At 47.9% G+C, this 11,477-nt stretch overlaps 1 protein-coding gene across 2 annotated transcripts; it reads left to right on the top strand.

The window, feature by feature from the left end:
- Positions 1-3,528: 3,528 nt before the first annotated feature.
- On the top strand, positions 3,529-11,256 carry MMACHC (metabolism of cobalamin associated C). 2 transcript variants are annotated; one of them, XM_054073495.1, is made up of 4 exons: positions 3,529-3,793; positions 7,546-7,740; positions 8,111-8,263; positions 8,802-11,256. In XM_054073495.1, the coding sequence occupies exons 1-4, from the start codon at positions 3,722-3,724 to the stop codon at positions 9,111-9,113; spliced, it is 732 nt and encodes a 243-aa protein (XP_053929470.1). In that variant the 5' UTR covers positions 3,529-3,721; the 3' UTR covers positions 9,114-11,256. The 2 variants fall into 2 exon arrangements, with proteins under 2 accessions (XP_053929470.1, XP_053929469.1); XM_054073494.1 differs by having other exon boundaries at positions 3,571-3,793; positions 8,805-11,256.
- Positions 11,257-11,477: the final 221 nt, after the last annotated feature.

Raw genomic sequence — 11,477 nt, 5'->3', positions numbered from 1 at the left:
CTACCGAGACCTGAACAGCCACCAGCCAGCAGCACCCTCTTGTGACACACTCCTGCAGCTCCTAGGCATTTACTTCCCTTGAAACCCAAGGCCTTTTCATTGCTTAGAGAAAGTGGGAGAAGTTACATTTTCCTTCAAGAACTCTCCTGCACGAGCCCTGAACCTACAAAGGTCTTAGCACTTACATCTATTTCTTGTGGACTCTTGGCACTGGGATACAGTTGAGACGCAAAATTTCCATACTGCTGGCGAAGCACTTGCTGTTGCTAGTTACGGCGTTCAGCTTCCAGCTCCTCTGGCCTCCTTGGCAAGGCCTCCAAGCTGCCTCGAGTGCTGTTCCGCAACCACCACGCACCCTCTGTAACAGCAAACAGGAAAGGCAGGAGGTGTTAAGGTCCCAGCCTAGCTCTTCAGTTGCTGGGACAGAAGGGGTAAGAATAGGATCAAGAAAAATCCAGCAAGGTGGTTTCAAGGTTCTGTCCCATACCAATCCCTGACAAAAGCAGAGTACAGCAGTAGCCCAAGAATTACCCTCTGTCTCTATGCTGCATGCTCAGTAGATCACAGAAACCCTGTCTTCCTGGACCACTATCTTCAGACAGAAAAGTAGGTAAGAAGCATATTAAGAATTAACGAGCACCCTCAAAGGTAGTTTGGCCAGTTGACCAAATATTGTATGTCACAAGGGTTTTTGCAAAGGACTCCATGTGAGGATATGCGACTATGGACCAAGCTTGGTCACGGCCCACCAGGAAACCACTTCATGTCCCACTTTCCACTTTCTCTCCTGGAAAGCAAAGGTTTTTCAGATCACTAAAGAAAAGGCAAAGTAAGAAGCCCTTCCTGCCTTGTATCCAACACTTTGTGCTCACTTGTATAGCACAAAGCTACATTGTGCTACAGCCTGCTGTTCCTTCAACCGGACTCCAGGAACCTAAACAAGAAGTGATCTGTTGAAGAGGCTCCTGTGACCATCAGTGCTTCAGTTCCAGTGCCTTTACCTCCGCTACCTTCTAGCTTATTGATCTGCTGCTGCTGGAACTCTTTCTGCTGCTTCAGTCAACTCACCGACTGAGTGAGCAATTCAATGATCTGAGCAGACAGGTTAAACCAGACCTTCTATGAGAACAACTTAGTCCAGGAAAGAACATAGTTAGCAAGCTGGTTCACCTTCAGAGATTGGAAATATAGGGATACCTGGAGAGAACAAACTTTAATTCTAAACAAGACCGATGGGATTCTTCTGCCCTCCTCCTACAGACGGCACACATACAATAAGAAACATCTCTTGGGGTTCTAGATTCTATAAGGATTGTCCACAAAGAAAGAAGTTTGTACATCCGAAGTAGTTCTGTCCCCAGGAACTTGCAGATCCTGTGTCCTGACACTTCATAAAACTCAGGACTAATGGTTAGAAAACATTGTACAAGAACTATAAGGATTATGTTAAGCTGCTACAAAGATTAGGACAAAAAGCTCCAGATCTGAGGCTTGATCTCCAATCTGGCAAATGTGTTGGTAGGGAATAGGGAAGCTGCAAAGAACACATACTTTCAGATGGAGAAGGAGAAAGGATTAGCAGCACAGAGGCCTTGCTAAGTGTTTTAGTGAGCAGTGTCCACCCACACAGGAAGGTGGGGCTTTCAGCGTATGATGAAAGAAAAATATGCAGAATACAGAGCGGTATAGCATGGATGGGCACACTGTGCAACTATGCTAGGAAAACTCTGTCTCAGCAAGAGAGGTGACCTCATCAGAGCCCTGAGAGGTTTGGGATGGCTGCTAACTCCACTATGCCTTGCTGCAGCATGGGAGATGGTGCAGGTGCCCAGCAGCCTCTCTTCGGCTGCACCCTACTCAGGGCCTCATCTGCTGAGCTGCAAATCCACCGCATATCAGAACAAGCAGATACTACCAGGGGCTGCACAGCAGGAGCCCACCTGGGCCTGCCACATCGTTAAAGTTGCCTCAACTTGCACCTCAGTCAGGAGCTTGGGAGCCAGCCAGGGTGCATGTAGAGAAACCAAAATTCTTCCCTTTTCCACTCGAGCTACATAGCCACAGGTGGCCATTAGAAATGGCACGCTTCCCCCAGGAATGTCAGCCCAACCACGGAAGCAATGCACTGTATAGAATCATAGATTCATAGAATAGTTTGGGTTGGAAGGGACCTTAAAGACCATCTAGTTCCAAATCTCTTCCATGGGCAGGGACATCCCACTAAGTCAGGCTGCCCATGGCCCCATCCAACCTGGCCTTGAACACCTCCAGGGATGGGGCAGCCACAACTTCCCAGGGCAACCTGTTCCAGTGCCTCACCACTCTCATGGTGAAGAAATTCTTCCTAATGCCTAGTCTAAATCTGCCCCTCTCCAGTTTGCACCCGTTCCCCCTCGTCCTGTCACCACAAACCTTTATGAGTAGCCCCTCTCCAGCTTTCTTGTAGCCCCTTCAGGGCCTGGAAGGTCGCTGTAAGATCTTATATAAGATGGGGACAGCAGGAGTTCACCGGCAGCTCCAGGGGAGCATGAGCAGAGCAAACCCCACTCCACAGCACCAGTAGGCAGGAACACCACTAGCCCCTCAGTCTGCCCTGCAGCCAACCCAGAGAGCCTCCCCCAGAGGAAGGCAATGGTCGCTCCACCTGCTGTGGCTCAGGCTACAAGTGGCTCCGTGTCCTGCACACAGAGCCCGCTGGAACATGGACACCAAGTTGGGCTGGAGTGCTGATCTGCTCGGGGACAGGGAGACTCTGCAGGGATCTTCACAGGCTGGATCCATGAGCCGCGGCCAACGGCATGAGGTTCAACAGGGCCAAGGGCTGGGTCTGGCACTTGGGACACAACAATCCCGTGCAGCTACAGCCTTGGGGAAGAGTGATGGAAAGCTGCCCGGTGGAGAAGGACCTGGGTGTGCTGGTTGATAGCAGCTGAACACGAGCCAGGAGTGGTCCAGGGAGCCAAGGGGCCAACAGCATCATGACTTGGACCGGAAACGGTGCGGCCAGCAGGAGCTGGGACGTGATCGCGCCCTTGTACTCGAGGCTGCCGAGACAGCGCGCGGCGGAGCGGGACTCCCTTTCCCATGATGCCCCGCGCGGCGCGGGGGGAGCGTGGCAGAGAGGCTCCGCACGCTCCCATGGTGCCCCGCGCGGCGAGGATCGGCACGTGGGGGAGCGGCCCCGCGCGCTGCCAGGACTCCCTTTCCCACAGTGCCCCGCGCGGATCGGAGAGGCACGTGGCGGAACAGCTCCGCGCGCTGCAGGACTCCCCATAGTGCCCTGCGGCCCGGAGCATCACGTGGCGGAGGCTCTGCGCGCTCTCGTGGTGCCCCGCGGGCTGGCAGGACTGCCCCTTTCCTAGGGCGCCCCGCGCGACACGGAGCGGCGAAGTGGCTCCGCACGCTGCCAGGACTCCCCTTCCCATGACGCCCTGCGGCACAGAGCGGCTCCGCGCGTTCCCATGGTGCCCCGTGCGCTGCCAGGACTCTCCCTTCCCACAGCGCCCCGTGTGGCACAGAGCGCCTCTGCGCTCTGCCAAGACTCCTCTTCTCATGGTGCCCCGCGGCACGGAGTGGCGCGCGGCTGAGGCTCCGCGCGCTGCAAGGACTCCTCTTCCCATGGTGCCCTGCGGCACAGAGCGGCTCCGCGCGCTGCCAGGACTCCCGTTCCCGTGGTGCCCCGCGGCCCGGAGCTCGGCGGGCTCCCAGGGCGCCCCGCGTCATGGAGCGGCGCGTGCGGGAGCGGCTCCGCGGCGCCCTGGGCCCCCGCGGCTTCGAGGCGCACGCCTTCAAGGTACCGGCGCCAGCGCTCCCCGAGTGCGCTCCCTCCCCGGGGGAGGTGCTTGTCACAAGGGCGTGGAGTGACGGGAGGACGGGGAGCGGCTTTAAATTGGATGGCGGGAAGATTTATATCAGATATTAGGAAGAAATTCTTCACTGTGAGGGTGGTGAGGCACTGGCACAGGTTGCCCAGGGAAGCTGTGGCTGCCCCATCCCTGGAGGTGTTCAAGGCCAGGCTGGATGGGGCTCGGAGCAGCCTGATCCAGTGGGGGGTGTCCCTGCCCATGGGAACTGGATGGGCTTTAAGGTCCTTACAAAGCGTTCTATGGCACTATACTGGGAGGAAGTGTCGATCTGCTTGAGGGCAGGGAGGCTCTGCAGAGGGATCTGGACAGGCTGGATCGATGGGCTGAAGGCAAAGGGATGAGGTTCAACAAGGTTAAGTGTCAGGTCCTGCGCTTGGGGCACAGCAACCCCATGCAGCGCTGTAGGCTTAGGGAAGAGCAACTGGAAAGCTGCCTGGTGGAAAAGGACCTGGGGGTGTTGGTTGACCACATCTGAACGTGAGCCAGTGGTGTGTCCAGGTGGCCAAGAGGGCCAACAGCATCCTGGCTTGGATCAGAAATAGCGTGGCCAGCAGGAGCAAGGAAGGGATTCTGCCCCTGTATTCACCACCTTGAAGCCTGTGTTCAGTTTTGAGTCCCTTGCTACAAGGACATTGAGGGGCTGGAGTGTGTCCAGAGGAGGACAGTGAAGCTGGTGAAGGGCTGGAGCACAAGTCTTATGAGGAGCAGCTCTGAGGGAACTGGGGTTGTTTAGCCTAGAGAAGAGGAGGTTGAGGGAAGACATTATTGCTCTCTGCAACTCCCTGAGAGGAGGTGATGTTGGTCTCTTCTGTCATATGGTAGGATGAGAGGGAATGGCCTCAAGTTGTACGAGGGGAGGCTCAGATCAGACCAGGAAAAATTTCAGATCAGGAAAAATTTCTTCACCAAAAGGGTTCTCAGGCACTGGAACAGCTGCTCAGGGAGGTTGTTGATTCCCTGTCTCTGCAGGGACTTAAAAGACGGGTAGATGAGGTGCTCAGGGATATGGTTTAGCAGTGGACAGGTACCGTTTGACTCAATGATCTCAAAAGTCTTTTCCAGCCTCACAATTCTGTGATTCTTATGCCCTGGCCCCTCGCCCCCCTGCAGGTGCCACCCCAGCAGGACAAGCCTCATGTTTCTCCCCAGTCGAGGGTGAAGGATCTGCCGGTTCCCCTGGGGGGCTGGGGCTGCCCTTGGCTTGGCAACGGGCAAGAACGTTCCTGAGGAGCCGAGCCGTTCTGCGGGAGAACAGGCAGATGGAGAGGGCTGCTGGTCTAACTGGTAAATTGGATCGAGGTTACTGTGCACCAGGGCACTGCAGCTCAGCCAGGGGGGTGTGCAGGTCCTTCATGCTGGCCCCGTTCTGTGAGGGTCAGGGGAGTTAAATAAAGACACAGGCAGGGAGTAAAGTCCTCTAGGTAAGGTTAAAATTTAATCTAAATGTAGAAACACCTGCCTATTAAAGTGCAGATTACCTCATCCATCTGTAAATGGCCTGCAGACACTCATTCTGTCCATGACTGGGTCTCTCTCTTGAGCTGAGGCAGCCTCTTCTGCTGTCCTGTGTCCAATCCTACACACTCAGTTTTCACCAAAAGTTAGTGGTTCCTTCATTGCTCACCCTGGGGATGAGCTGCAATAAATCAGTCTGCAATATCAAATACAAATGTACAATCAAATACAAATCCATCTGCAATAAACCTGACCTCCTTCTCCTCGGGAAATGTATTTGTCACCTGAAATATTTGTATTTTCTGCTCAACTCTTGATCTGACAGAAGGTCAAAGGGAATGAGGTGTCAAGAAAAGCAAAATCTCCAGAATTTGGAGAATTTAACACTGCTTTCTCAAAACACAGCAGCAGAACTGAGGGGCAGAACTCAAGTCAAAAAGGCCACAGCTACCAGAGGGCAGCCGTATAGCGCTGTGACTCTCTAGATGTAATCCCATACTGCTAGCCTTACTGCCTGGCTGATACACACTGGGAAATCAAGCCTTAGATTCACATCTCAGCAATTTCTTACAACATCTCAATTCAGCATCTTAAACAAGAACCGCAAAACTGATTAAACTTAAGGGTTGATCTAAGAATGTACCTTTGTAGTAAACTTAGCTTTCATTCCATATGGGTAGGCCTGGCTGCCACTGTCACTTGTAAAGTCACTTTCATTTCACTGGTCTTTAGACTTGACCAGTATTTTGCAGTTTCAGACTAAATATTAGAGTTACATTACCTTACATCTTTCTGAATGTTAGGCCTGTTCTTTATGGCATCCCAGGAGTGTGGGAGTTGTCATAATCTATAAAAAGACTGGTGTTATGGTGCAGTAATTTAGTGGAGTTAGGCAGGGAGTTTTGGCCATTTCTGGTCTGAATATGTGCCCCTGGTCATGTCCTCCTGCTGCCCTTGCTCGATCCCTCATTTCTGAACTGTGTTATAACATCCAGCCCTGGAAACAAATATCTAAATGTGCCATGTCACGGTCCATGCACTGCAGCTGATGGTTCTGGGGGATTCTAGCACTGCTAGATGTTTCACATACTTCATTTTCACCCATAAATGTTCCCTGCTGGAAAAGTAAACCATGCAGCTTGTCATATGAGCAAAACAGAAGCACTGTTTTCTTTCTGGCCAAAGCAGAAAGTTTAAACAAAGAATAAGAAAAAAAAAAAAACACAAAATGTCAGTCTTACCTCCTAATGAGAGGCATCACAAGGATCAACTGGTCAGCAAGAAATGAAGGCACAAAAGTGGGGACAGAATCTAATAAGGGCCCCACTTCCAGTCACTGAACTCCAGAGAATGGCCTTGCGCCAGGAATGACTCGGGTGTCAGTGTACTCTCCCAAAAGAGCATTACCCTGATAGGGGAAAGATTTCAGAACATGCCACTCTTCAGGTCTCCATGTTAATGAGAATGGCAGCTGTATGCCCCTTCTGCACTCAGCACATCTAATTCTGACTTGTATTATCTTATTCTAGTAAATTTGCTTTAGGCAGAAAAAAGACTTTGGATGTCTCAGCTCTTGAACTCATAATAAACAATAGTCCCGTGCTTTATTTCCTGTGTGGTCTCCTGTAGGTGAAAGCCCTTTAAGATTTTGTTTTAGCTTTGCTCTTGAGAGAGAAGTCTGCTTTTCTGGGATGTAGGTTCTGTGAGTTTGTGTTATCGTCAGGGATATTTGAGTGCAGGGTTTTAATTCATCATGAATCTGTCTGCTTCTGCTGGCACTACAGGTGTTTTTTATGAAAAAGTGAGTTAGGCTAAAACGGGTAATGGTGCTTTCAGGCAACAGAGGGGCTGTGAGCTGACCTACTCCTATAAAGAAGTAGGAGGAAACTTGTCTAACTAAAAGCTTTATCTAAACTGAAACATCTGATTTGCATTGGCAAGACTGGTTGCTGACACTTCCTCTGGTTTCTGAGCAGAGCTGGATAAAGGGCAGTCTTGAGCTGAATGAGGTGGATGATTCTTATCTCTCACATCAAAGTACAGCTTCCAGAAACTGTAAATTCTGGGATGCAGAACAACTTGGTTTTAATGGAAGGCACTAGGCAGGCAGCTATGTGGGTTGCAAATGACTTTGCTACACTTCTTTCCACTTTTTTTTTAAATTCCTGCCTCGCAAAACGGGGGTGTTCCTGTTTTAATGGAGATTTGTTTCTCTTTGCCAAAGGTTGGGTGGTACAATGCTGTTCTCCAGCCAGCCTTTCAGCTCCCTTACCCAGACGACACACTGGCCTTCGTGATCCTCAGCACACCTTCAATGTTTGACAAAGCCCTTAAACCTTTTGTGAACAAAGAACGGTTAAAAATAATCAGAGATCCTGTGGATCAGTGTGTTTCTCATCATTTATCACATGTGAAGGAGGTAAGATCCTGAAATACCGATCCCTTTTACTGTTGTGCATATAACCAGGTGAGTTAAGCAGTAGAAAAAGCCTTCCAGGTTTCTCGCCTTGCTCTTTCGAAGTGTAAAGCATTATTCATGATGGTAGAGCATCAACAGGCTATTGACTTGCTTTATGCATATTCTGTCTCTTTGCCATTATGACCTGTAGGCATGTAGAGCGCTTTACAGTCATTGTTTGAAAATCCAAGCCCGCAGGCAACTGATAGACTTCAGTAGCAGGATGTGGAAATCTGTAGGCGTCACCTGCCTGATTTGCCGGCATCCAGCACTTCTGCAGTGACAAATCTTTTTCCATGATCCAGGGCTGATGATTTTTAAATTTTCCCAGAAATTCCCTGACCAGAGGGTGGATGTCATGTTTGATTACGAGATCCTGCCGAGCCGAAAGCCCAAGTTCTTGGCGCAGACGGCTGCCCACGTTGCTGGAGCTGCATATTACTACCAAAGGAAGGATGTGAAGCTTGATCCTTGGGGGAACAAGGTGAGGCAAAACCACTGGGAAGAATCACCAAACTGCAATCGTTGAGTTGTACAACATTGTTTACTCACTAGTTCTTCCTGCAGAAAAAAGTCCAGATCACATATAGAAGCATAAAGTGTTTCAGACAGGAATCAGAAGCCTACGAGATTCTTCAGAGTAGTAGGGGGATGCATACTTGGAGAGGGATATCTTGATCTGTTAAACCTACTGAGACAAAAGAATAAACTTCTGTATAAAAGAAGATATGTTGCTTGGAGCATTATAAATAGAAAAAAAATTGCACTGTGGTCAATTCCTGTGTTAGATTTTCAAAAAGGGACACCTCCCCGCATTACAGGGCCATGTGTGCAGACACGGGAGAATGGGAATTAAATGTAATGCTCTGAGCCACATGTTCAGGTAAGGTCTTTCCTTTCTTTTTTGTAGCCCAACAGAGGGCTAGGAGCGTGAGAAGTTGCATCAACACTTGCTATTTTGAACTCTGGCCATTACCAGAGACAAAATGAGACATCCTAGATCCTTCTGTTTTTTCTTCCAGAAGATCTATGGCGTATGTATCCATCCCAAGTATGGTGGTTGGTTTGCTATCCGAGGACTCCTCGTGTTCCCAGATATTCAGGTACCCTACCTCGAACAGTCTGCTCCTGTTGACTGTGTGAGCACAGAGGAAAAAAGAATTGAGCTGCTGGAGCAATTCAATTTCCACTGGAAGGATGGCCGCTACAGGGACATCATTGAAGTGAAGGAAAGGTATTCTGAGGAGCAAAAAGCCTACTTTGCCACTCCGCCAGCAGAGAGATTCAAACTGCTAGGGCTGACACAAGAAGCCCAGAGAGGCACAATTTACTGAGTAGCATGGCTCCGTGGAGAGGCAGAGAGGGCAAGCAAAGCGTTAACTCATCAGCACCTGCTCTTCCACTGTGCCGTGGAGGAAGGTGTGCTGATACAGATACGGCAAATCCAAGCAGCGTGTGCAGCATCTCAATCCAAACATCAGCTTCTCAGAGTAAGAGGGAGCACTGCATCGTAGTACTTGTGGTCCAGAGGAAGGTGGGAGCAGTGCGTTCTGTGCTGTTGCTGATTTGGCGTGTCTTTTGGGTAAGATGCCGACTAGCCTTTAGTTGGGAAAAGTTCAAGCACCTTGGCAACAGGAAAACCCATGCTGCTCATTAGAGAAGTTATTTTTGTTCTCACTAATTTTCTTCCCAAATGTTTTGGTTTTATTCTGTGTCAGAGTAGAAAAAGTTAATTTTCAGTCATTGTACTCTGACAGGGATTTTTTAATCTGAATTCTGGGAAGATAGTTTTTTGGATATTTCCCTGTGTTATAATCCTCCCCAGGGAATAAATGCTCAGTCTTTTCAGTCTTGCCTTCCTCAGAAAGAAATTTTGTCCTTTACTCCCTCACTTGCAGGGAAATAATATAAAATAAGTGATGGCTTAATTTAATTAAGGTGTTTTTTAATGTTTCCTTTCCTTAACATCCAGAAGAAATTTCTCCAGGGATTGTTTCATTGAGTAGCGTTGTCCCGTATGTGGAGCAGGAGTGAGCAAAGCGCAGCCCACAGCAGCCGCCGCCTTCAGGGTAGTTGGGAAAGGGAGGAAGGGACAGTACAAGGTCACAGCCTAAGGCTGATACATTTCCTCTTCACCCAGGGTCAGCATCCCTGAAGAAGGTGACATCCTTAGGTCAATTCTAAGCACTTTCCACTGTATAGGGCAGCCAGCTCAAATCTTGGGAAAGGTGCTGAAAAATGTCTATGTCATTTCATTTCTTAGTCACATTAAGATAAGTGACTGAAAAAGACTATTTTCATGACCTTTTTCTAAGGTAGATGAGGTTTGTATTTATAATATTTTTCAGTGTTGTGCCACAACCTCCCACTCGCCACAGCCTTACTGCCATAGCTTCCTGTTGTACTTTCCTTATGGGGAACATCATAAACCTGCACGCACAAAAAAAAACCTTGCAGGAAGCATCGTCACATGCGCAGGCGAACAAGGAGAGAAAAAAAAGATGTTCATGTTACTTATATTGCTGGATAAAACATTTCAGACAGAAACATAACAATGTTTTAGATTACTTTGTCCTGTTAGATTTGTTCAGAGGTTACAGTGGTAGTGGGAATCAAGAATTAATTTATCTTTGAGCACTTTGAGGCTCAAGCTGCAATAAATAGTATAATAATAAATCAGACTAATATTTTGTCAGGGTTTTGCTGCTTGACTGCAGTGCAATGCTGCAAATCACTAAGCACTTTTTCCCTTTCCTTGATGCCAACACAATGATGTGAAAATACTCACTTTGCAGAACTGAGCCCTTTCTTTTAATTTGACATTGTGATTCTTTATACCATTTGGAGACCCTGATACTAAGTTCACCCTCAAAATGAGTCACTTCTTGGTACGGTTTTTCATAGTCTATAAACTAAGCACAATCAGAATTCAGCATAGGAAGTTTGTTTTCCTGTGAACACAGCAGTGTGCATGTGGTCGCTGGGTTTGGTTCAGTGTATTTGCTGCTGGAAATGACAGGTTTTGTTTTTCTCCATGCTTTGTTCACCAGTGTGACTAAGGCAGACACCTGACTTACTGTGTGATCGTGCTATTGTGATTTTTAATTTAAGCAAAATAATGAAAATTGCTTCAATTCTGTTCTTTTGCTGTCAAATTACGTCTGGTTGAAATGTTGGTTGACCTTACAAAACTTTCCTACCTAACTGCAATTTAGCAGGGACTTAAGTTGATGGTTCATATTAGTAAATTATACAAAATACTGATTCTCTTACAAGGATAAATACAGAACAGAATCAGATTTATCTTTTTATGTTACCATTTAAAGTAAAATATTTTCCTATTTTGGGGTTGATTTTTTAATATATTGTCTCAGTTAATTTATTAAACAAATTACCATAGCCATTACATTTCATTTTTTGTAATTTATTTCTCTTTACCTGGTATTTTGGTTAATAAAACATGCAAAATTGTCAGTAGCCCTCTGTACTGAGTATTTTTTATTTAAGCAATGCAGTGATTAACTTGTGGAGAGCTAAGGATGTTAAAGTGAGAACTGTAACAAAGATAGAAGGTGTTGAGCAATACATAACCGATCTCTGAGGGATTTCCCCTCAGTAACTTTAAAGAAATAACTGTAAGTACCAGAATTCTTATTTGTTAAAACATATTGGTGACTACTGAGTCACCGCAGGGGCAA

This window comes from Cuculus canorus, chromosome 8, assembly GCF_017976375.1.
Source record: "Cuculus canorus isolate bCucCan1 chromosome 8, bCucCan1.pri, whole genome shotgun sequence".
Lineage (NCBI taxonomy): Eukaryota > Metazoa > Chordata > Aves > Cuculiformes > Cuculidae > Cuculus > Cuculus canorus.
Note: the sequence above shows the minus strand (reverse complement) of the source record. Positions and strands in the feature narration are given on the sequence as shown.

Coding starts and splice junctions, on each gene's coding strand:
- MMACHC (XM_054073495.1), top strand. CDS start 3,722: ATGGAGCGGCGCGTGCGGGAGCGGCTCCGCGGCGCCCTGGGCCCCCGC. Junction 3,794..7,545: donor TCGAGGCGCACGCCTTCAAG/GTACCGGCGCCA, acceptor TCTTTGCCAAAG/GTTGGGTGGTACAATGCTGT. Junction 7,741..8,110: donor ATTTATCACATGTGAAGGAG/GTAAGATCCTGA, acceptor AAATTTTCCCAG/AAATTCCCTGACCAGAGGGT.